General features: G+C 40.4%; 2 protein-coding genes across 5 annotated transcripts in view; both read right to left on the reverse strand.

Moving 5' to 3' along the window:
• Window positions 1-2,478: 2,478 nt before the first annotated feature.
• ints2 (integrator complex subunit 2) lies at window positions 2,479-19,540 on the reverse strand. 2 transcript variants are annotated; one of them, XM_077505437.1, is made up of 25 exons: window positions 19,049-19,533; window positions 18,178-18,478; window positions 17,954-18,092; window positions 17,495-17,597; window positions 16,214-16,327; window positions 15,377-15,507; window positions 15,009-15,179; window positions 13,654-13,874; window positions 12,853-12,978; window positions 12,621-12,692; window positions 11,666-11,780; window positions 11,118-11,186; window positions 10,803-10,937; window positions 10,542-10,718; window positions 9,647-9,761; window positions 9,075-9,179; window positions 8,798-8,962; window positions 7,777-7,978; window positions 5,693-5,818; window positions 5,385-5,586; window positions 5,019-5,303; window positions 3,906-4,013; window positions 3,691-3,796; window positions 3,272-3,448; window positions 2,479-3,174 (listed from the first exon to the last, which is right to left on the reverse strand). In XM_077505437.1, exons 2-25 carry the CDS (start codon window positions 18,468-18,470, stop codon window positions 2,999-3,001), a joined length of 3,633 nt encoding a protein of 1,210 aa, XP_077361563.1. In that variant the 5' UTR covers window positions 18,471-18,478; window positions 19,049-19,533; the 3' UTR covers window positions 2,479-2,998. The 2 variants fall into 2 exon arrangements, 1 of the variants encoding a protein (XP_077361563.1); XR_013279873.1 differs by lacking the exons at window positions 2,479-3,174; window positions 3,272-3,448 and having other exon boundaries at window positions 3,747-3,796; window positions 3,906-4,949; window positions 19,049-19,540.
• A 1,809-nt stretch (window positions 19,541-21,349) lies between these two features.
• med13a (mediator complex subunit 13a) overlaps window positions 21,350-23,075 on the reverse strand; it is a 101,046-nt gene continuing 99,320 nt past the window's right edge. For all 3 annotated transcript variants that reach the window (XM_077504769.1, XM_077504770.1, XM_077504768.1), the window contains exon 30: window positions 21,350-22,394. In XM_077504769.1, coding sequence (XP_077360895.1) covers window positions 22,262-22,394 — 133 coding nt within the window. In that variant the 3' untranslated portion in view covers window positions 21,350-22,261. The remainder of the gene's footprint in view (window positions 22,395-23,075) is intronic.

The following is a 23,075-nucleotide window of genomic DNA, read 5'->3' on the forward strand; positions in this document are numbered from 1 at the left end:
CCAACATTCACCGCCATGCACACCCCATCCTGACACAATGTTGCTGGGTGGTGGGATACTCGTCAGCACGTCTGCCTCAAAGTCGAGAGCTTCTTGGCTCAGACGTTCTCTATGTGCAGTTTACATGAATATTCATTCAGCCTTGGCTAAACATATTTAGCCTCGGTCACAAACGCATTTGCAACAGTCAAAAATAAATAAATAACACCCAAACAACGCCAGAATGAATGAATAAACTGCAGGTCCAACACTGGAACAAAACTGAATATTTATCCACTTCTTCGCAAAGACACAAGTGACCTTTGTTGAAAGTTTTTGAAATAAGCAACTGAAAAGTCAAATATAGCCAGAAAGCAAAGTTTCGGCATTAATGCATTTTACACGTGAAACGACACCCATGAGGAGACAACACTCAGCGAACCTGATGACTCGCAAGAATAATTTTCTGCCTCTTTAGGGCTTGTCGTCTATTAGTAGCACGTAAATACAAGTTGGTATACATGTGATGTGAATTTAAATAAACAAGAAAAGGAGAGGGTGAGCTAAAAGGCGGTCGAGGCCAAGCTAAGTGCATTAAGGATACAATTTAAGTGCTTGCCAACAAACAGTCTTGTGGGAGATCTTAAGAGGCAAGGGCATTGTTGTGAAACCGTGTTCCACAAGATTGGTGTTTACACATTCTTGGCTGCACCGCAAATAAAGGGAAAGAGATTAAAAAGACACTCTGCCCTCGATTGCAACAAATCGCATCTTGAGAGAATTTGCAGGGAGACAAAACATGCGGTCGTCTCTGACCTTCAAACAATCACGGACAGGATTTAGTTCAAACTCGAGTGAGATTAGGTGATCATTTTATTATTTGTATGTTTATGTTTGCAGTATGTATGTATTTAATATGCGGAAACTGTAACAACCTGAATAATTGAATTCATAGCCAATATGCCTCAGTTAAAAAAAAAAAAAAAATGGATGACATAATATTACGAACATATGCAACACAATAGTAAAGCCATATTTTTGGCGAAAAAAAAAAATGACAGAAAAAAATATTCAGTAAAACAGAAAAAAAAAATCCTCAAAAAAAACAAAGCTCCCAAAAAAATTAGTCAGAAAAACAGGAGATTATTATTTTTTTTCCAAGTGACTGCAATACGCTTTTCTGTAGTTTTGGCAAAGGGCTGAGTTATAAGAGTTGAAATTTGAGCATTTGTGAAACAAAAGTTAATGTGATTATAGACACGTGATGCGTCTATCATAACATTAACTTTTTCAAATATTCAAATTCAGTCCAATATCCAATTATTCGTTTTGTGTATACTTAATGCAGAATACAATATAGTCGCCCACTGAAATTTGGGATAAAAAATCCACAAGTAACTTGACGCCCAACCAAAAAGGTCTACGGTCCGACTAAATGAAGCACCTCACCCTCACTTCAACGTAGTTCCTTAGACATTACTTGTGACTCATTTGGGTAAGATCATTTGGGCACAGGCAGTCACCTTGAAGACAATAAGCAATATTGAAAATGGACGCATGTACATTATTTAGTGGAATTTTAAAAACACAGAAATTTTTTTTTGAAACATTCTCTCCGTATGCATCGGCTAAAATGTTGCGGCGGCTTCGGCCCTGGCCCGAGGCAAACTTAACATGTTTTATTTGGACTTGACGGTAGGAAGTGGGGGGGGGCGGTTGTCATTCGAGCGCTTTGCAAAGGCAGTAAAAGCAAAGCGAGCCTGCTCTGTGATTTCACCCTCGCTTGCCTCGGGCATCTCTCACTGCATCAAGAATACTGCGGCAAACATGACAAACTGCTGCTGAACCAAAATTTCCTCCACAGAGCGAATAGGCCAAAAGCAAAGTGACACAAACTCAAAAACATGATTAAACGCCTCGCGCGTCTAGCGCTGGTGTATAATTCACAAGCCACGTATTACAGCTATTAAAAATAAATCCATCATTGTCTTTAAATCCCTTTGGAGGATTTTTTTTGTTCTGGTTAATCACACATTAACTAACTTCATCAACTCCTTCATACCAATGCGCATGGTGGAGGTTCAAATTGAACCCGTCATAATTGGTTTAAACTTTTGGTTATTTCCACCTTTCAGATTTGGATGTAGACCTTTGTATTTATTTTTACATTTGATGTGAAACTCATTGATCTCTCAGCGTTCTTGTTAAACGGAGAGGAAAAAACTGTTGCATTTTCTGAGGCAAGATTGCCCTCTGGTGAATTACCTGGATATGGCTGCAAGGATGCAAAAGTTCACAGCGTGCAACTGCCAGACAATAATTTGTCATTCATTTCCCACTCGGCTGCTGTATTTTAAATAAACCATACATGTGGAAGTTGGTTTGCTGGTTCAAGTGTGCAGTTTCTCAAATACACGTCATAATATACGTATAATAGCTTGTACTTACTTTGTATAGACAGCTCAGGATATATATTAGTAGGATTCCGTTTCTCAGATCTCAGAGCATTTCTTTGTTTTATTACAAACAAATACAATACAACACAGAAAAAAAAAAATCACATTTCAATTGAAAAAATATTCACGTATTAAAACAGCGGTCAACAAAATTGGCCCTTAGCATTTCAGTGATTCACTTTCTACATTTATAACACAGGTCATAATTTTACCGTTTCTACAGAAGTTGAAAAAATAATAATTGTTTATTCACATAATAAAAATAAAGGCGAGTGGTGCAAAGGGCTCCTCCCTCAAGATGCAGCACTGATTCATTTAAACAGGCTTTACTTTTTTTTTATAGCCCTTCAATACCTTCATGGTAATCACTTTTTAATGTCACCTCGTTCAAATGAAAGTTATTATTATTGGTGGTGTAAGTTTGAGTGAAGACTTCCCTCAGGAATTGAGACTGTAGCATTAGGATGCAACCACTAGACCACCTGATCCACTGGACTAAAATACGTACGACCACGGAATGAGTTCAACATGAGTGCACATTTGTATTGATTGTTCATCAGCTCTTATAGCCCATGAAGGGTGGAGCTGATGATGTCCATGAACGTAGCTTCGACACAGTAACAAATCTGGACATCCGGGTCGGCCCCTCCAAGTTCTTCTGCTGTCCTTTGGGGTAACGCCAGTTTGATGGAGCCTTCGACGGAAATATCCCGCGGCTTCTCCTTTAGATACTGCAAACCTAAAAGCACAAAGAAGAACATCAAAACAGTCATTTACAAAGAAAAGTGTGCAATAGACAAATATTGAGTTTTGACGGATCAGCATTTTGTACGTACGAGCGACGAGAGGGTCAATGTCCCTCGCTTTGGTGGCCACATCAGAGGCGCAAACCTGCCCTACTTGCACGAGCAGGGCTGTCACGTCTTCGTAGAGAGGAGGAAAGGCCTGACAGAAGGCCACCAGGCACGGCAGGGTGGGCATGAAGAAGGCAAAGCGCTTGGGACGCGTCAGCACTGTCATCAAACAAAGACAATTAACAGTCAGTCCTACCACAAACTTCACAATAGGCAAGTTGCAATGGTGCACTAACAGGCAAAGGCCAGATGGTGGTAGCAAAACGCACAGAATGATTTCAGCTTGAATTCAGGACCTGTGCGGGTCAACTACTCGATTATTTTTTACTGGACTTGAATTTATAAAATGAAGACTTATGTGTGTGACATGGTAGAGAAAAGTTGTTGTTTTTTTTTTTCACCTGTGAGAAGTGTACCCATGACACTGACGGCCAACCTCGCCACACTGAGCGACTTGGGCAGTGCATACTGGATACACAGGTACGACAACAACTGGATTGCAAAAATCTGTTAAAAGATAACATTCACAACTGATGACATAACAATTATTTTTTTTTTAAATATGTCTTGAAGAAATATGAATGTAGCTCATCAAGTAAAGGCAGGGACGTTTCACCTGCTTTTCCAGTTGGGGCTGGGCCAGGAGTTCTGGGATGAAGTCCAAACAGATATGCATGGAAGGAATGCCTGACACTGTGAGAGGCAGCAGAGGTTGAGGATAACCCTGAAAGGGACCACATATGTCAAAACAAGACTAATCAGAATGCAATAGGCAATTAAAAAAGAAAAGAAAAAGAGTTTATATTGATCATGAGGCATCTAATAGAAGTGCTGGTTGCCAGCTTTTGCGCCGCAGAATTGGAGAGGACCGCTTCAATAATATCCAGCATGTGACCATCTGCTGCTTCTGGGAGAGCAGCGGCCACTGACTGCTAATGCTGCTGGAAAATGTGATGAGTAATGGGGTCAAAATTCATGTTTTCAAACAGCCACAGAGGTGAGGGCAATAAGTGTTTGGCGCTATTCAAAACTTAGGACAAAAATAACATCGTAACCAGTGCTTTAAGTGAGGAAAAATATACTATTCGACTGTTGCCAGGTAAATTAGGCGGCAAATATAATATAAATATTATTACAAATATATAAATATGAAATAAATACCCAACATATAATTACATTTATATAAGATATACATATAAATAATATACAATATGAAAAATACCTTATAAGGTCGTTTGACTGGCCATTCTTGTTCTGTACAATAACTGTTGACATCGTTGGAAGCAAGTGAATCAGAAGCGCTGATGTTACCGTTAGGTGGCTGTTCTTCACTTGCAAGTTTAATGCGTCGTCCTGTGTCATCGTCAACCGCTTTATCGTCAAACCGGGTTCTCTTTTGGCCACGTCAACATTTACGGTTGCAAATGTTTTCAAACAATGACACGTTTCAAAGGTTCAACTCACTGTAAGTGTATGCGTTCTGTTTCAATTCAATCTTTGCATCCTTTGTCGACCACACACTCGACACAGACCAGAGCCAAAGGAGTACAAGTATCACAAGAGAGAAAGAGCACAACAGAGGGTACCTGTGGGCTAATGTGAACTCCTGCTGGTACTCCGTAGTGGGGTGCACCAGCCCACATAACTGATCTAAACTGAACTGCGTAAAATAAGTATTATTTTACCCGCTAAACGAGCTGGGACTCACAAGTCTTGCGCATTATCTTACCTGAAAGTGGACTAGTTTGGCAATATTGGGGTCGGCGATGAACATCTGATGCAGGAGACAACAGATGAGACACTGCACCTCCCTCAAATCACTGAGCAGGCCTCCCTCCGGCTCGGCATCCCTCACACCCTCCTTGTCCCTCAGCAGCAGCAGGCTTCGTTGTTCCGTTCTCCCCGGCAGTGGGGCCCTGATGCCCCTCAGAAGGCTCTCCGTGCTGCATCTCAGCTCCTGCTCCTCGGAGGTTGGTAAGCACACCTCCAGAAGGATCTGGACCGCTGCGCTATCCTGCATCGAACAGGAATCATCAGGAAACTTGGTGTATCGCAATCCAAAGAATAGATTTGTTCTTTCTGATCTAAGAAATACCTGAGCAGCTAAAAGGGCGTTCTTCAGCTCCTCCCTGGTGACCTCGGGTGTATCCGGCTGTCCGGGCACACCCAGGTTGGAGACGGTCTGGTTCTGTCTATCAAAGTCTGCCGTCTCTTTCAAATGGCTGTGCAGGTAAGCTTTGGATGCTAATAGATAGCCATTCAGCATGTGAAGGACAATGTCCATTAAAGGAGGACATCTAAAGAGACAGCATACAAATACACTTAGAAAAAAAAAAAAAAAAAAAAGTCTATGACTGCTTTGTTTATGAGATTCAAGTGCACTGGACTGAATTGGCACTGCACCTGTACACCCTGTGATCACAGCGTAGAACAATGAGAGGATCCACCATGAGGTCGTTTTGAGTGTACGTCTGTTGCCGTAGCAGCTTTGTCGAAGGTTGGAGGGCGTTAACTGTCATCACCCACAACCTACAACACAAAACACGTCGCTTTTAGTCAAGAAATATCCCACCGCTGTTTGGAATTCATTTAGTTTGACAGTGCACTGTCTAATATTTATTGATGATTAAAAAAAAAAACAAGTCTTTGAAAAAGATAACAGTATGAATCGACGCCATTCAGCGGCTTCAGTGGGGCTTAATCGCATAATCCATAAACGGTGAGCTCCAGACTCCCGTGGGTGCGCACGCTTCAAAAATTATTGCTGTGTTTTCCCTCGGAATGAATAAAAGCTGTCATTGGTAACTATCCCTTACTTCCCCCTTTCAGGAAATCTACCTCAGTTTTCCTGCAAGAGACCCATTCGGATCAATAGGATGTCTGCTCATAGTTTTGTAACCAGCCCGAGGTTGCGGAGAGCGACCCTCCTCTGTCCCGAGCTTCGGGTGAGGGCTGACTGGGCTTGTCTTGCTCGCTACCTCTGATCTATTCGCACAATCGTCTTGGAGTGAGCAGCTCGGGGTCAAGGGTGCAACAACTCTTGTTCCACAGGTCTTCCTTTAATCCACTTAGTGTGTCTCACAGCAACTTAACACAGCTTGAAGAGAAAATGCCACTGACTTAAGAGCAGGCGATAACCTTACGCTGAAACAACCTGCACACAGCTATCCTCACATTAATATTAAGAGTCCAAAAATGACACTCGTGTTATTTGGAGGTTTTTTTGGGGTTTTTTTGTTCCCCCAAATCAAAGATCACAACTATAATTAAATGCAAAATAGTATTACTGGATTTTAAGATTCAATAACTAGGATTGGCTGTTTTCCCTCGGCCGAGGGGGTTTTATGCAAATCAAATTAGAGACATAGAAGGCTGATTTTTTTTTTCCCCCCTTTAAATGATTTTACTCATGTACTTTCTGTCAGGTCATAAAGACAGTTCATATGACGTAAAAGTATGTACTGTATATGTCTTTTTCTTTTTTTTGTTTTTAACACAAACTCCCCTTTTATGCCTACTATTCTGATTCGAACATCAGAAATCATCCATGTGTCACATGCTGCTTCAGTCAGAGACACAAACGTTGCGTTTTCAAGGCCGAAAATCAGGCAGTCGATTTTTACTCAATGGTGAGGGTTTTAGATTTTCTAAAAAGTGGATAAGAGCACCCGCAAAGCTATTTTGTGAAGAAGTCAGAAGATTAGATTATCAAGTCTTTCGAAACTGGCAAAAGTATTTTATAAATTATCAAAATATGTGACTATATTCCAAATAAAGCAATGTCCTTTTTTTTTTGTATCCAGATGCAATTTGTACATACATTAATTACAAGCTTACATCAGGTTTCAAATCATTCTGTAAATGATTTTCTTCTCCGATTCTGATAATCTGTGCAAATGGCACTCGGTAAAATTTTCAAGTCATCAACAGGTAGATGGATGCAAGACTTGCCAAGCTGCTATCAAATAAGAGGTTCTATGTTCAAATGTGACTTGCCCTGTAAAGATGTTTTTGATTGAAATAGCTTGTGTTCTCCACAAATGCAACCTCATAATGCTGCAAGTTCAATAAATGACTATTTTCTGTTTTTTTACAACCTCTATAATGTCTTGACACACTGCTGTGCATTATATGAGTTTGTGCATTTAAACAATAACACTTTTATTATGGGGGAAAAAATACTATTATTATTGGGAGGTTTGTTTAAAAATATTCAAATTATGCTCTGACAGTGGATGCTAATTGCCATTTGCACAGGCTGTTTATAAAAATCAGAGGAAAAACATCATTTGCATAATCATTTGAAACACGGCATATGTTAAAAAGGCCAAAAAAAAAAAAGGAATTACATCATTAGCAAAGGCACACAGACACAGCACACTTCTAAAATACTTCCTCCGGCGTTATATTTGGACTTCATAGGCTTATTGCAGCATTTTCTCTCCAACATATGGTCTCCAAAATTTAATTGTGTTCACATAGTGTACCTGCGGGGCATCACAGTGTTGAGGCCCATCCAGAGCTTATTGAGTGTCTGCAGAGTGCGGCGAGGCACAGCAGGTTCCAGCAGCAGAGCCATGCTGGCAGTGAGCGACTCTGAATAAGGGATCAGGTCTCCCGGTGTGAGAAGTGTCAAATGTTCCAGGATTCGCATCAGCCTTGGACTGCTGGATGGCAACTTCTGGAAGGCTGGGCAAGAAGAAGAAAAAAAAAATTCAAGATTCATTTGCAAAACGTCTGGAACTGTGAAGACTCGTCGTGTTTGCTTGAATTGATGTGGAATGCATACAAAGACAGAAGAAGCATCTGGCAAACAAATTACTTCTCACATATAAATTAAGCAGCACTAGAGGCTGACTTGAAGAAAGAAAGATGGACGTGCAAGGTGGCACAGTTTTTATGATAATCAAACATGCTTTGTTACCTATTTTTGCCTCAAATAAAAACAAACAATCAGTAATGACAACGTCACATTACAACTCCAACTTCAGTCTTCCATTTACCATGCGATATTTTACTGAATCAACCAAAAGGCAATATAATAAACAAGTTTGATGTACTAGTTACGTTTTCAGACATTTGTGGGTAAATCCCAGCTAACTAGAGCTGTCAAAATTAAATCGCTTAATCAACAAGTAGTCACTTATCAAAATAATCAACTATTTTAATAATCGAGTAATCGTCTGGAGCCATTTTTAATTTAAATTTGTCTAAATCCTCTGAGTTCAGCATATAAACAGCAATTGTTCAATCTGTGTTCAATCAAAATAAGACATTTGCAAAACATCCGTTTTTACTTTGGAAAACAATTACCGAACCAGGAACACCCATCCACTTTTTTTTTTTAAATCACTATAGGAATACGAAGTACAAAATAAATGCCAATTACTGGTTGTGAATTTAGGGTAGTGCTTCTAATCGTGTTAAGGACAGCAGAGAAGGCTATGCAGGCCCTGACCGTCTACCACTGTGGTCATTTGAAGACAAATAAAGTGACGTGATGCGCACCCTGGTGGAGCTGGCTCTGAGTGTATCTGCAGGTGTTGCTCGGGAGCATCATTTTCCTCAGCAGGGGAAGAGTACCCGTTACCTCCTCTTCACACACCCAGTCTTCCACGAGACACAGGTGAGGGTAGTTGACGGCCAGCAACCTCAACAAGGCCGAGTGCAGACCTGGCAACATAAAACAAGAAAGCAAGATTTTAAAACGGTCTATTACCGGTAAGAATGATATAAAACAGAATAAGAAGGTACCACATTGTGATAGAATCTTGTGCGAGCTCACCCCCAAGCTCTTGCTGCAACCCCTGGGCTTGGGTAACCAAATACTTTATGGGGATCTGGTCCATCAGTGCTGCTGAATATGACTTGGGCTTCTTCTGCATTAAAGCTGTCAAAAAGGAAAGTGACAATTTTGAAAGTAAGGCTGGGAGTAAAGAAGAGAACATAAATTAGAGCTGCTGCACACAATAGAGGTGACTTTCGGATGACACAAGTTCAGTACCACGGGAGTACTTGGGTAAACAGACCGATTAAAGGGATGGACATAACTCTCATAAATCTGGCCTAATTTAGGGCAAGGGGAGAGTTTGACATGAAAAGGGACAACATACCAGCTAGACTAACCGCTAATGCTACAATCTAACCTCGGGCTGTCCTAGTTATCTCTCAGAGTAATTTCACTCGGCTGTTTGTCAGGCCACCATTTTATTATCTATGAAGTGGCCAACATGCTGTGCCCAGAGTGGAAAGGATAAGTGGCTGCATTGGCAACAGAGAGAGACCCCTGCAACTGAGAGGACAAAAGAGGAAGCGAGCCACTGAATGGAAACTGGCAAACGCTAAATGTTTACGCACCTAATTGTTTGGTGCTCGCCAACAGGTTCTCCTCATAAGATAGGATGTAGTAGAGGATGAGGAGTTGGGTCGTGATGGAGTTGCGTTGCCGTCCTCCTCGACTATTGTCCCCTTGCTAAGGGAGAAAGTTCAAAAACCTGTATTATAATCTCAACGTATATGCAAGTCATTATTCTGCAATAATCCTCTATTCAAGGAGCAAGGCAGAGAAAATTATATATGACAGCAATAATAAGACCTATTAATTTGTGTGAATGTATTTACTAGGGGTGTCAAAATTAGTGCGTTAATTTTGAGTTAATTTAAAGTTCTTTTAGCGCCACTATTTTATTTTATTTTATTTTTTTTTAAACGCGCGATTAATTTTAACTTACTTATATGGAAAGATGGGGGAATTCCAAATGCAACATAGCAGACAGGTCCACAAATATATACAATACTGGGTTCAAGTTATATTTTACAATTTAAAAAATGTGCAGAATTTCACCAATTTTAAAGATTAGATAGCTCACTCGTCTTTTTTTTTTTTTTTTTACAGTACATCTTTTTCATTTTAACTCAATTTTATGAATTATGAAATTACTGTATTAATGACTAAAATATGCAGCCATATTTCTATTAGTTCAACATTTTTGCCCCCACTTTTATGTTAAAAGTATGAAAACTTGGAGAGAAAAAAAACTATTGTATTGTACATTTAAAACAGGTATAAAATTTGTGATTAATCTTGAGTTAACTATAGAAGTGATGCGATTAATTACGATTAAAAAATTTAATCGCCTGACACCCCTAGTATTTACAATATAGATTTTCCCGCTCATGCCTTTCCTGTGGTTACCATATTTATTTTCAATAAAATAGAGTCAGTCCTTGTGAAGGAGTCAGGATGATTTACCACTGAAGAGGCCTGGAAAACGGTGAGGATTTCCTGCTCTGTGATTGGTTGGTTGGTGGCCTCGGGGTTGGCCTTTGACGCCGGAGTGAGGATTGAGTTGATGTAAACGTCAACCAGCGGTATCAGCTGAGTGTGGATGGGGGTGTTTGTCTCACACAGCTGACGGTAGATCCAGTCCTTGCGGGTGAAAGACAACACCAGGGCATGAACGTTTTGAACGTCGCGCCGAAAGAGTATTATCATCTCCAACGAAATGTCTACCTTGATGGACACTTTGTGCTTTGTGAAGGCTCGGCTTCGAAGCAGCTGGTAGATGCAATGGATTGGGAGGAATCCTGTGATGTTGGCACTTAGATTGTTGGTCACTGCAACCCTCACTGCATGGGCTGTAACCACCTGCACGCCAAATATATGCCATCAATAAACCAATGAAAATTTGAAGGAAAAATAACGCTAGATTCTGTGCTGTTCCGGATAACACATCAAATAAATAGTCAATTTTAAAAAAATGACACTAAACCACTTGAGTCTGCAAAAAAAGACAGGCATAAAATGGACATGGGATTATAAGAGCACCTGTTCCGTGAAGATCTCTTGTGTGAAGATGGTCTTCATCTTGCTTAGAGAGCTTGGTTTGATGGCAATCTAGAAACAGAAAAAAAAAAAAAAAGATGAAAAGTGGCAGCTTTACTAAGAATGAAAACAAGCTGAAGGCAGCGGTGCAGGTATTGCTATTTTTCAATTTCCTCTCTTCATATTTCATAAAAAAACAAAAAAACACACTCTTCTTGGCAGGCACAATGCTGAATTGATAGGGTTGCCCTGGGGGGCGGAAACAAACAGACTCTAAATCCAATTACATTTCACATCTTAGCGGAACATACACTGAGACGGGAAAACCACTTAGCACGCACGCAGGAGAAAATAGTGCGTTGAATAAGTTATAAAACAGTGAACATGCTGCAGGACTATGGGAGTGTCTTTGCAGATAATGCATGTTGAAAGTGTTTCATCTATGATGGAGTCTTCACATTTGCCCCTGCAGCAGTGAGGGGGGGGGGCAGTATCCGGTTTTGACGGAATTAACATATTGATCACTCTCATCCTCCGACCTATCATCTTACCTTCATCCCCAAAGTAGAACACACCAACTCAATAATGGAGCTGAGCTGGTTGCTATGGAAATACATGGCCACCAGTAATAGCATCTCTCCAAAAGAAGCCGATACACCTGCAGCACTGTATGGGGGAGGACATACACAAGAGAGCCGGGGTGTTCATCTCGCATTTCACAGGACAACGTAAAAACACACGGACACATATGCTCAGAAGATATCATTTTAGTCACCGTTACGTCAGAGTGTTTCCTTGTTATTTGTGATGCATTATCAGCACAGCGAACAAATAATTTGCACGTGAGGCAAGTTTGCGCCCAATTAAAACCGTTTTGACGCCGAACTGAAGCGGCGATTCGACATCAACATTCAAAAGTCTTCAACTTTTGGCGAAAACAAATTGCAAGCCATCCCAGCTTCATCAATTGCTAATCAATCATCTCTCTTTTTAAGAATAAACTGTAGACTGTCAAATGAACACTTGGCTCTTTCTATTTTCTGAGAACGAGTTATTTCTTCAGGGTATATTTATTCCTCAGCGCCAAAGAAGAAAACATTAACATTTGAGGGCAAACCATAAAATGTGACTACTCTAATGCCAAATAAATGACAGTCACAACAGCAAAGGGATTATTGCCAGTAGCAGTCCTTCTCAGTGGCACCACAAAGTCCAATAAAAAAAACTTTTATGGATTTTATATTTGACGTACAGGGCAATTGTTATGTCTAGTAAACGCTGACACCGGACACTAATAGCACTTTCAAAGTAATGTTACAAAAAGATACTGGCATGTTTCAACACACTGCTTCTTTCTTTTGTTAGAGCGGACAAAAGAAATTATTTCACGACCCCCAACCCCAACTCTCCTCCATGACTAGTAAACCTCTGTAGTGGATGTGAAATGACACTTTCAGGGCATTATCATCCTCCAGATGGATAAAACTATGCATGCAGAGTTCTTACCTCTCAAAGTATTCCTCCTCTTTGATCATCCAGCTGAGCCACATGACCATGAGCTGCTCCTGCTCTGGTGTGCTAGAGGCATAAAAGATACAAGACAAGTGTTCTATGCCAACTGTACTTATAAGAAGATAACAAAACTGCAGGTCATTATTCCTTATAGATCAGGAACACAAGAAAACAGAAATGTACTTAATCCCACACGTTGCGATCAGTTAATGAGAACGGGGTGTACCTGACCAGCGTAGGGAAGGCTAGTAGTTTGCAGAAGGACAGCGAGACAAAGCGAACACCAGCAGGAGTGGCTGGCGGCCGGCTCGTCATCAGCTGCAGTAGCTGCTCTGCCTCTTCGTCCGTTGGTCTGGGTGAATCCAAAGTTACAAACGTAGTGTTAGGCAGTCTACTAGTTAACACATTTGCTCCCAATAATGTGTAAATACGTGTTTTTTTTTAACGCTGTAAGTGTCCCAAAGACGTATTTATACGTTTTTGTTTTTGTTTTAAATGCTAGAGCATACAGAAGGCTTCGATGCAGCCTCTCAACTGCAAAGAATGGTTGCAGAAATGGTAGTTATTACACAAACGGCCAGGAGGTGGCAGCAAAGCAAAGGAGATCAACCAGGGCCATGTAGAAAAAAAGCTCAATTACTTACAATTTTAAATAGATTTGTGAAAACTGATGAAACTTAGCTCTCTTCTAATGCTAATTGCTGCAAAACGGAAACAGATAAAAACATACTTTTTTTTTTTCCTGATGAAAGAAGAGACTTTAATCTTTCTGTTGATAGGTTCCATGCTTTTATAGCAATAGAACACAATATTCTGCGGGCCTTGCAAAATCAGTCAAAATCCAGTAAAACAGCCGGGAGCGAACGGGATTGCGAAATGTGAAAATGGCGGCGAGTGAATGTAAATAAGAAATCCATGTGGCTGCACTGATGAGTTTCGTTTAAGACATCCAGAAACAGGAAGAATAGGAAGGAAAAATGAAAAACAACAACATTCCGACTTATACTGCATTTCTTGACTTACTTACCTGAGGCCAGCGATCCCCATGAGAGCACAGTAGAGTCGGAGCAGAGCACTCGCCTTCACCACGTGCTCCTCGCGGAGGCCCGAGTAGCTGAAGCCACCCTCGTCATCCGTGTCGCCGTCATTGGGAACGTGGGTGCTGCGCGAGCGTGGCAAGATAGCGACCAACTCCAACAGCAGCTGCCTGCGCATCTGCCACAGCACTGAGCTGCTCTCTCTCTTTCTCTAGCCGAGGGCAAATAAAAATAAATAAATCACAGGAGCTGATGAGCCAGTTGCAACTTAGGGATGTAACGATAATCCAAACATCACGATACGATATGATCACGATATGAAGGTCACAATACGATAATTATCATGATATTGTGGGGGCCGTTGGCGATATTTAAAAAAAAAAAAAAAAAAAGAGCACAATATTGTAAAAAAAGAGAGTTCATGCTAAAAAAAAAACAAAATATTGTGCTTTTGTACATAACAGCAATGCATATAAACCACCTACAATCTCTAATAACAATATTGAGGCACTTGCTTGCTAATGCAAGCACACGATCTCTTTACAAACAAATTAGGTTCCCCTTCATCTGACAATTAGCATAGATTTTAAACATAGAAGGTCAAAACATCCCAAATGAAAATTAAATTGCATTAATAAACTAGCCACTAGAGGGTGCTAGAACTGCATAAATGGAAATCAACCTGACTTTTTTTTTTTAACAAATGTGTTCCTTTTAAATATTGTGAACATGACGACGACGATATTGTGGCAGTTTTAATATCACGATATTGCCCTTTATCGTGACATCCCTAGTTGCAAACAAGCCAATATTGACATGTTATCAGATAATTACTTTACAGTATTTTTACAATCGGAGCTTAACAGATTAATATTTTTTTTCTCTCTCATGCTAAAATGCAATTTAGAACTTAAGAGTAGAGAGGTCTAAAAAGGCTACACCATATTATAAAACATTTTCCCTGCAACAGCAGAGTCTTTTTCTTCATGGCAGGGCATCTTTTCGAAAGCGATATTGGACGCAAACACGATGGCATTTTCGAGAGAAGAGCTCCTCATTCTCCATAACCCAGAAGAAATGTCAGCAGATTGATAGATAAGCGAGGCCATTTTAAGCTTTTGTGGTATTTTTAAATGCACACTTTCCATTCAGGAAAATGACAGTTTCACTTTTCAATAGGGGACGGTAAGCCGGGCGCAAAACAAAAGGTCACACGCTGATCTTGCAAGCGGAATACGAAGTCTTTGAAAAGGGACGATGACTACATCAGAGTGTCAATGAGTCGAAATGACTACAACGGTTGCCTTAACCTTTATCTTGGATCTAAAAACAACAAGGGACTCACCTGCTGCCCATTGCGAATGAACATGCTGAACCACGTGCGGACTTTGCTGTTGGTGCCCAGCAGTAAACCGCTGACGTAAGACACGAGCGGGCTGACGGCCTCATCTGCTGTGTCCGGTTTGTAATCCAGAGTCAGAGCCACGCCGAGGCCAGGGAGATGACATTCTTCCACCTATGTATGACACAAACATCAAACATAATTTGTTAAGCTTGATTACAAAATGGCGACGACACCGCTGAGGTCCTGGTGTACGTCATCCTACTGCTCACCATGTTTTTAATCAACAGAAAGCAATTGATCCGAACACATTCTTATGTATCTGTTTGCATGAAAAGATTGCGTTTACTCAAAAATATTTTCCCACTGACCACCATGGCTCGGATGTTGAGAGCCTGCGAAGGGTTCATCTGGCACAGCTGCCGGAGGGCTTCGGTCCTGCGTCGACCGCCAACGCTCTCCTCATCCTGACGCTCGCCATTCTTGATCAAACCTCTGCACACTGCAATCACGAACACGCGTTTTGATTGGGGGGCTGCTCGGCGTCAAAGTATTTAGAATGATTGTTTGGTGGTGTGCCCATGAGACTATTTTCAAAACGGGTGCTTTTTGCCTCGAGAAAAAGGTTGGGAAACGCTAGCCGAGAAAATCTGATCTTCGTTTACAGCTGACAGCTTTTAAGTACGTTTCATTTACTGTGGCAAAACGACTATATGAAAAGCAGTGAAATGCATTGCTGCTCTCTGTTGCATCTGAATTACTTCCCATAAAAGGATTTGTTTGTGCTTAATCTGAGGTCTCTTAAAAATTTAGAGCAGCTATTCCCAAAAGCTGTGGTGGGGGCCCGCAGATGAGTCTGTAAATATTTGATTAGACTCACTGGAGAAAAGCATTCCATTGATTTTTAGATTAAGTAGATTATGTATGTTCTATTGTAATCTTCTTTTTTTTTAACAAATATGTAAAATAGCAACTCACCAACCCACTATTCATCGCATTATCAGCAAGAATGCTCAGTGGAGTACAGCTGGGAAACTATTAATGCAAACTCCTCCCTCCCTGTGATGGCTTTGCAGCCATCTTAGCGTGTGAAATTAACCGTACTTAACGCAATTCAAATCGTACTTGGACGGGTTTATCTAAAGATGCTACTGTCAATTAACTTAGCCTCTTCCCGCCTTGTCAGAAATGTCAGGAAGATCATTTACCTTCATTGAAGCTGTCGGGCACGTTGGCGACCAGCAGACAAAGAAACCAATCTCCATTGCGAACATGCAGCAAAGCCTCTGCCACATCCACAATTGGCAGCAAGGAAGGCAGTTCTGTCGAGACAACGGAAACATGCAGTTCATCAAACGCCCAAAATGATGCTGGCTGGTCGTGCGGTAATGTGTGACGACGACTCGTGCACGACTCATTTTGCGTGGGAGATATAAATGCATACTACCACATCAGCAGCCATGCCAAATTGATTTGTTGTTCAAAAACATAACACCCGCAGAATTTCAATGTCTTTTACAATCAAGTGTGCTCTGCACTGCTTTGTGAGTCAAAAGTGAACAGTAGGAGGACTATTAAAAATGATTGACAGGGAAAGTAATCCATCCATCCATCCATTTCCTTGACCGCTTATTCCTCACAAGGGTTGCTGGAGCCTATCTCAGCTGGCTTTGGGCAGTAGGCGGGGAACACCCTGGACTGGTTGCCAGCCAATCGCAGGGCACACAGAGACGAACAACCATCCATGCTCACAAGCACACCTATAGACAATTCGGAGCGCCCAATTAACCAGCCATGCATGTCTTTGGAATGTGGGAGGAGACCGGAGTACCCGGAGAAGACCCACACAACACGGGGAGAACATGCAAACTCCACCCAGGAAGGCCGGAGCCTGGACTCAAACCCGAGTCCTCAGAACTGGGAGGCGGACGTGCTAACCAGCCAGCCACCCAGGGGAAAGTAATATTTAAAAAAAAAAAAAATGTATGAGTTCATTCCTCAACCCTTGAGTGACTTTTATTTATTTATTGTTTACAATTCTTTATTTCACTCTCTTCCAAGTGTAAATATTAATCTTAAACTGAGTCTATTTGGTCCCACTCTAAATAGTCAGATTTACTCTCCAGAATTGACTGTGTAGGCGTGCCAAGCTTGTAGCATCACATTCAGAAAGACTTAAGATGCAATTGTTGTCAGAGGTGCATCAACAAAATAGTGAGAAAAGGTTATTTATTTATTTATTTATTTATTTATTTATTTATATGTTTTATGGTGTGTTATGTGTAGAATTTTGCTGGGAATATTAATTTCTTCCATTCTGGAGTAAGGCTGTAATATAGTAAAATATGGGACAAGTGAAGCATTGTGTATATTTCCGGGAACACATTGCACAAGAAAGGATGAATTTCTGTGTGAACATTTAGGTTATGAAGACATTGGAGACCTTTGAATTCAGCACAATCCCATAATGAACAGATTTATTTACATACCTGCTTGTAGAATGCAAAGCACATCCGCAACCTCTTCCAAGTAAACTGGGCTTTCAAAGAGTTCTGATGACTTTAGAAAGAATTCTCCATTTGAATCGGCCACCTAAAGAATGGTAAACAGATAAACAACTGTGACTAGAGTGGGAGAATTAATAACCACTCATGGCTCTTTTACTACATGATTCTGCTTCTGCTAAACCTATTTGCACAACCCTGAATCTTCACGAGCTTCAATCAGTCGCGTGATCACACACATTTTCACAACATACTTGTGGCATTTCGGAAAACTCTGAGGGCACTCCAACTTCAAATTAATTTCATTTGCAAATGACTTATTTGGTCTAAAATTGTGTTCACCATAAACAGAATTGACTCTTTAGAAAAATGAACAAAATCAGCATTTGCAACATAGTGTATAGAAAAAGTGAGTTATTTGAATACGACAATGGAGGTCTGTACCTTACTCATGATTACTAAAAGCTCACTGAGGGTCAGGCGAAGTCTCCTGAGAGGATCACTGTGCTCAAACTCTAAGGTCAGACCATGCTGCAGCTGTGACACCAGGATGCTCTCCACATTTGAACCACCTGCCTTGTGCCTGGCACACGAAATCAAAAAGGCATCGTTCAAAAATAAACTCATTTCTCTTTATTTCTTTATTTACTTTTTCAACAACAAATTACCTGAGCTGCTGCTCCTTCCTGGCATCCTGCTCCAAGGCGTGAAAATCAACAGACAGCAGCGCTACAATGGAATTGACAGCTTCCACTCCTGAGAGCAGCCGGAGGATGAGCTTCTTGTCCTCTGCCCAAGCCTGGCTCTGGTCAGCTGGGGCGCACAAAGCCATCCTCACCAGGCAGGGAAGCAGGAGCCTCAGCTCGGGGTCACTGAGGGCTGCCAGGCGCTGCACGCCCACCTTCTGCATGGCTTCAAATGCATATGGGCTGACAAACTGCAGCCCTGCACTGTCTGCCATTTCTGAAACTGCACCAAAGGAGTTGCATAATTGAACTGTTTGAAGCAAATTCAATTTCGTCTCATTGAGTGCGTCAGAACATAACAGAGCAGGAACAACTGAACCACGTGAACGCCAAGCAAGCACAACACAGCTGTCAAAAGTAGCTGGAGTCGGTCATACAAAGTCACGTTTAATTTGTATCAAATATTTATTAGGAATTGACAACGTATGTATTTGTCGCTCTAAGCCAAGAAGGTTGGAGGACGTTAATTGCCTTGTTGTTCATTAAACAATGACAGTTCGGCTAAAGGCTAATTCATTGATAAAAACGTTCATATTCCGGGTCAAAACATAAACTCAACACTAGAGCAGAAACCCAACATGTCGAACGTGGTTTTAATTAAACTTGTAATCATTTATAGTGCATATTCGATATTCCCGTCACTTTTGGGGGGTCTTGAGCGTGCTACTAGCTAGCCAGCTAACTAGCTAAGGCTAACGCTAGAATGAAGAGTCGAACAATAAACAACGTAGATGCTAAGCCTAGCAACAACCACGTTCTTAAGACGCTATAAATGCAACAGTAACACGCTTACCTTCAATTAGTGGAATTATTGTGGAACAATTGGCTAACTTTCAGTTTGGAGGCCTCCAGACCTCGGACTTGACTGAGCAACAAAGCCGCCAAAGGGGAGCGCTAAGACAGCCAATGTCCGAGAAAGTATCCTTCCTTAGCTGCCACCGACAGAGTTCCGGAAATGAAAAGCATTATAGCGACCTAACTAAAATGTTGCCAATTCCACTCAGACGCACTTTAACTGTGCCCACAGAGTGACAAATAAGTAAATTAGTGTGCCAGGAGCTCGGACCGCTTTGCTCAAAGATGGAGCGGTGTCGCTCAACCGGCTGAATGGATAATGCGCCGCTGCTGTATGGGCTTAAACAGCGTGTTGTTACCATTTGTTGACATTGACAATAAACGGGACATATTGAGACATTTGTTTGTTGAACCTCGTATCTAATTTAACCTTTTATATGGTAATATATATATGTAACATAACTTTTATTTAAGTTCGCAAACGTTGTTTTATGTGACACATTTTAACTCCTTGATTCCGTTTCTTTCCCGTCCCGTGAAGTACCCTTGAGCAGGACAGTTGCTAAACCAGTGGTTACCATGGCAACATATAGCACGAAAACGCCACAAGCACAGTACAATATATATATTTTTTAAGATGTACAGGTACCAGCGGTTACAAAGTACTCTCTGTGCTGTACTAAGGTACAAGTACAGATGATTGTGTGTTATAAATAAGTAAGTAAATAAATAAATAAATATTAGCTATAGTGCACTTCTACACCAATGCAAACTACAATCACGATGATGAAAATCCATCCATCCATCCATTTTCTACAGTGCTTTTATTCATTAGCTGGAGTCTATCCCAGTTGTCTTTCGGTGAGAGGCAGGATAACGGTCTGGACTGGGCATATGTTGACAAATACTCCATTCAAACCTATGGACAATTAGTCTAAAATGATAAAAAATGCATATTGAATGAGGGAGGAAGCTTGGATCATCAGAAAAAAAGAAAAAAAAATACACAAGCACTCGAAACTTAGAATGACACGCGTTTCTTAACTTACCAAATATTCTATTGTTTTGTTTGGAAAAAAAAAGAGCTATTTTTATGTACTCAAATATTACAAAAAAAAAAAAGAAAAAAAAAGAATAAATGGGTATGGGTACTACTACAGCATTCACAAGCAATTTAAAAATAAATAAATAAATAAATAATTGTATGGATCCTACTACAGCACTCACTAAGCAATCTTAAAAAAAAAAAAAAAAAAAAAAAAAGTTTTTTTTTTTTAATTATTTTTAGCCATCCATCCATATTCTAAAAATGGAAATATATTGAATATTTTTTTTAAATACATATTTAGAATTTTTGATACATTTGAGAAGTCCCTGCCATATGCCAAAAGCGGTTGCAAAGTGATTGCAGAAGACAAGTCAGACCACTGCGTATTTATAAAGGTCGTTGACAGCATGATGGACAAGGAATGGACTGCCAGCTGCTCCCAAACAACCTCAGGGCACGTCAACAGTTGGGGGAGGGGGGCATGACTGTGGGCGAGAGGTATGGATAAACAAACCAATCACACGTTTGCACAATTGATAGCTTTCAATGAAGATAAAATGCATATTTTTGGAACGTGCGAGGAAGCCGGTGGACCTGGAGAAAACTCACACGAGCATGAAGAAAACATACAAACGCCACACAGGAAGGCCAGAGGCGAAATTCAATGATTATTGGTTAGAGCTGCCAAATAATGTACTGTAGGTAGAAAGGGGCTAATGCTGCATTCGAGGACGGTCGGAAATATCAGAGTTGAAACTTCCCAGTTCCGACCACAAAGCGTTCCAGGTGAAAGTAAACAACCAAAATGGCGGAAAGTGATAAAAAAAAATTATTTTGGTCCTCAAAACTCAATTTGACCTCCAGAAAACTTTTTGTCATTTTGTTTCATTTATTGTTTTAATCTTATTTCATAAACATTCCATACAGTTAAGTAGTTTACCGTATAATTTCATGCAGGGATATAGCGGCAATACTGTCACGTACGTTGCGTTACATGAAGTTATGGTGAATATTTCTGAATGAAGAAAGCTGTCTAGTTTTATACTCGAGTAAATTGTGTTTTGCCATTCAGAGTGACGTCACATTGTAGTCCGCCGGGGAAATCGGGGTCCTTGTTTTTTTTTTTTTTTTTTCCCCGACTTCGCGAGTGGAATTTCCGACTAACTATATAATGATCATTTTGTCAACGTCATAACCGGACTGGAGTCGCTCCTTCCTCCTCAAAAACCAAGAAACACAACAAGCACAGGAAAATGTTGACACATTTTATTCCTAAAACAGAAGCCACAGCACCAACTGCTGGCATGGCATTCATATATATAATTATCTATATAGATTGCAGTTTGGTTTTTGTGGCTAAATGTGTGGTATAAAATACTATACAGTATACAACAATGTACCTCTTTATTAGAACACAGTGAAGTTCATTGCTGTACAATTCCTATGTAGCTACAGCTTTGCTGTAATTCATAATTCTCCACTTCTTATGTACATTGTGACAATACAAATAGTCGTTTTCTCCGTTACAAAAAATAATACTCTGAAAAGCAACATACTGGGACTTTCTTTCCTTTTTCCGCAATAGTTTCTCAGTTTTTAAGTAAGATGATTACATATGTCGTAGACCAATTGCTTTAAAGCAAGAAGGTGGTATAAACCTTCTCCATTTATATATCTATATATATATATATATATATATATATTTATAAAAGAGGTTAAGAAATAATACATTTCAAAACATACAATAAATAAGATAGATGCAGGCTTTTCGTTTTGGATACAATTTCGTCCAAAGCAATTAAAAAGGAGTTTTAGGCTTTAAAACCAAAAATCCATTCTTTAAAAGTTATTTTCTTGATCAAGTACATCCCTTTATCTCTTTTACAGATCGACATCTTTCCAAAAACAGACTGGCCAGTGCGTGCGCTGCCGCGGTAACAACCAATCTGTCGCTCTCTCACGTTCATTTACTGGTCTCCCCGTCATTCTTTTTTTATTTTTATTTTTTTATTCCCTCGTCTATTTGCGCACGAGAGGACAACCACGGAATGACACCCGACGCTGCGGCCCGGTCGGGTATGTTGAAACCCCTTCGGAGCTATCGGTTCGTTTGTTTGTTTGTTTTTTGCACTTCTCTTCTCGAAATGTCTCCCCCGGGAGCGGCTACAACATGTTGGTGATGAAGTTGTAAATCTGGTTCAGCACCACAAAGTGAACGGGCAGGCATGATCGACGGTCCTGGGTCGCCGGGTCACATGTCAGCCAGGAGAGGGCGTTGTACTGCTCCAGCACAAATCTAAGGGGTACATAATTTGCTTTGCATTCATTATTGGAGACGTTGATATTTTGTCACACAATAGAATCATATATTCAAATGTTTTAATTCAAGTACTGAAATCACTAATCATAGCAAAAAGTGTATGATTGACATAAGTAATTTTGACAACAACAAAAAAAAAAAAAAAAAAAAAAAAAAAAAAAAAAAAAAAACACAGTCACTCTTCAATAGTCTTAACGCTCAAAATAAAACACAAAAATGCTCTTTTAGTTTAAGAGTCACAATTTTGAAGTATTTCCAAACCGGTGAAGTTTTGGTGAAAAACTGCTGCAAGCTAGCTAGCGCCACTTGCAGGCAAGGAGGACTCACTTTACGTCTTCCCCCTCTGCCATCGCTCGCTTGTACTCGTCTGCGTCACGAGTACTCGAGTACTTGAAAAAAGGCTGGTATCGGCCCGATACCGATACCTGGTATCGGTACTCGCCCATCCCTAGTTTTAATATTACGATATCACGATATTGCCCTTATCGTTACATCCCTACCATTTAGTGGTGAACTAATAATTCACATAATGGGAAAAAAAAACAAAAACACTATTAAAATAATTCCTACGCACTGTCCCTTTAAGTTTGGAACACACTAATGATTTTTAAAATCACATAATGGGTTCTGGACAAATTGATGTTTTTTGTGTGTTTT

The sequence above is a fragment of the Festucalex cinctus genome, chromosome 18 (assembly GCF_051991245.1).
Source record: "Festucalex cinctus isolate MCC-2025b chromosome 18, RoL_Fcin_1.0, whole genome shotgun sequence".
Classification (NCBI taxonomy): domain Eukaryota; kingdom Metazoa; phylum Chordata; class Actinopteri; order Syngnathiformes; family Syngnathidae; genus Festucalex; species Festucalex cinctus.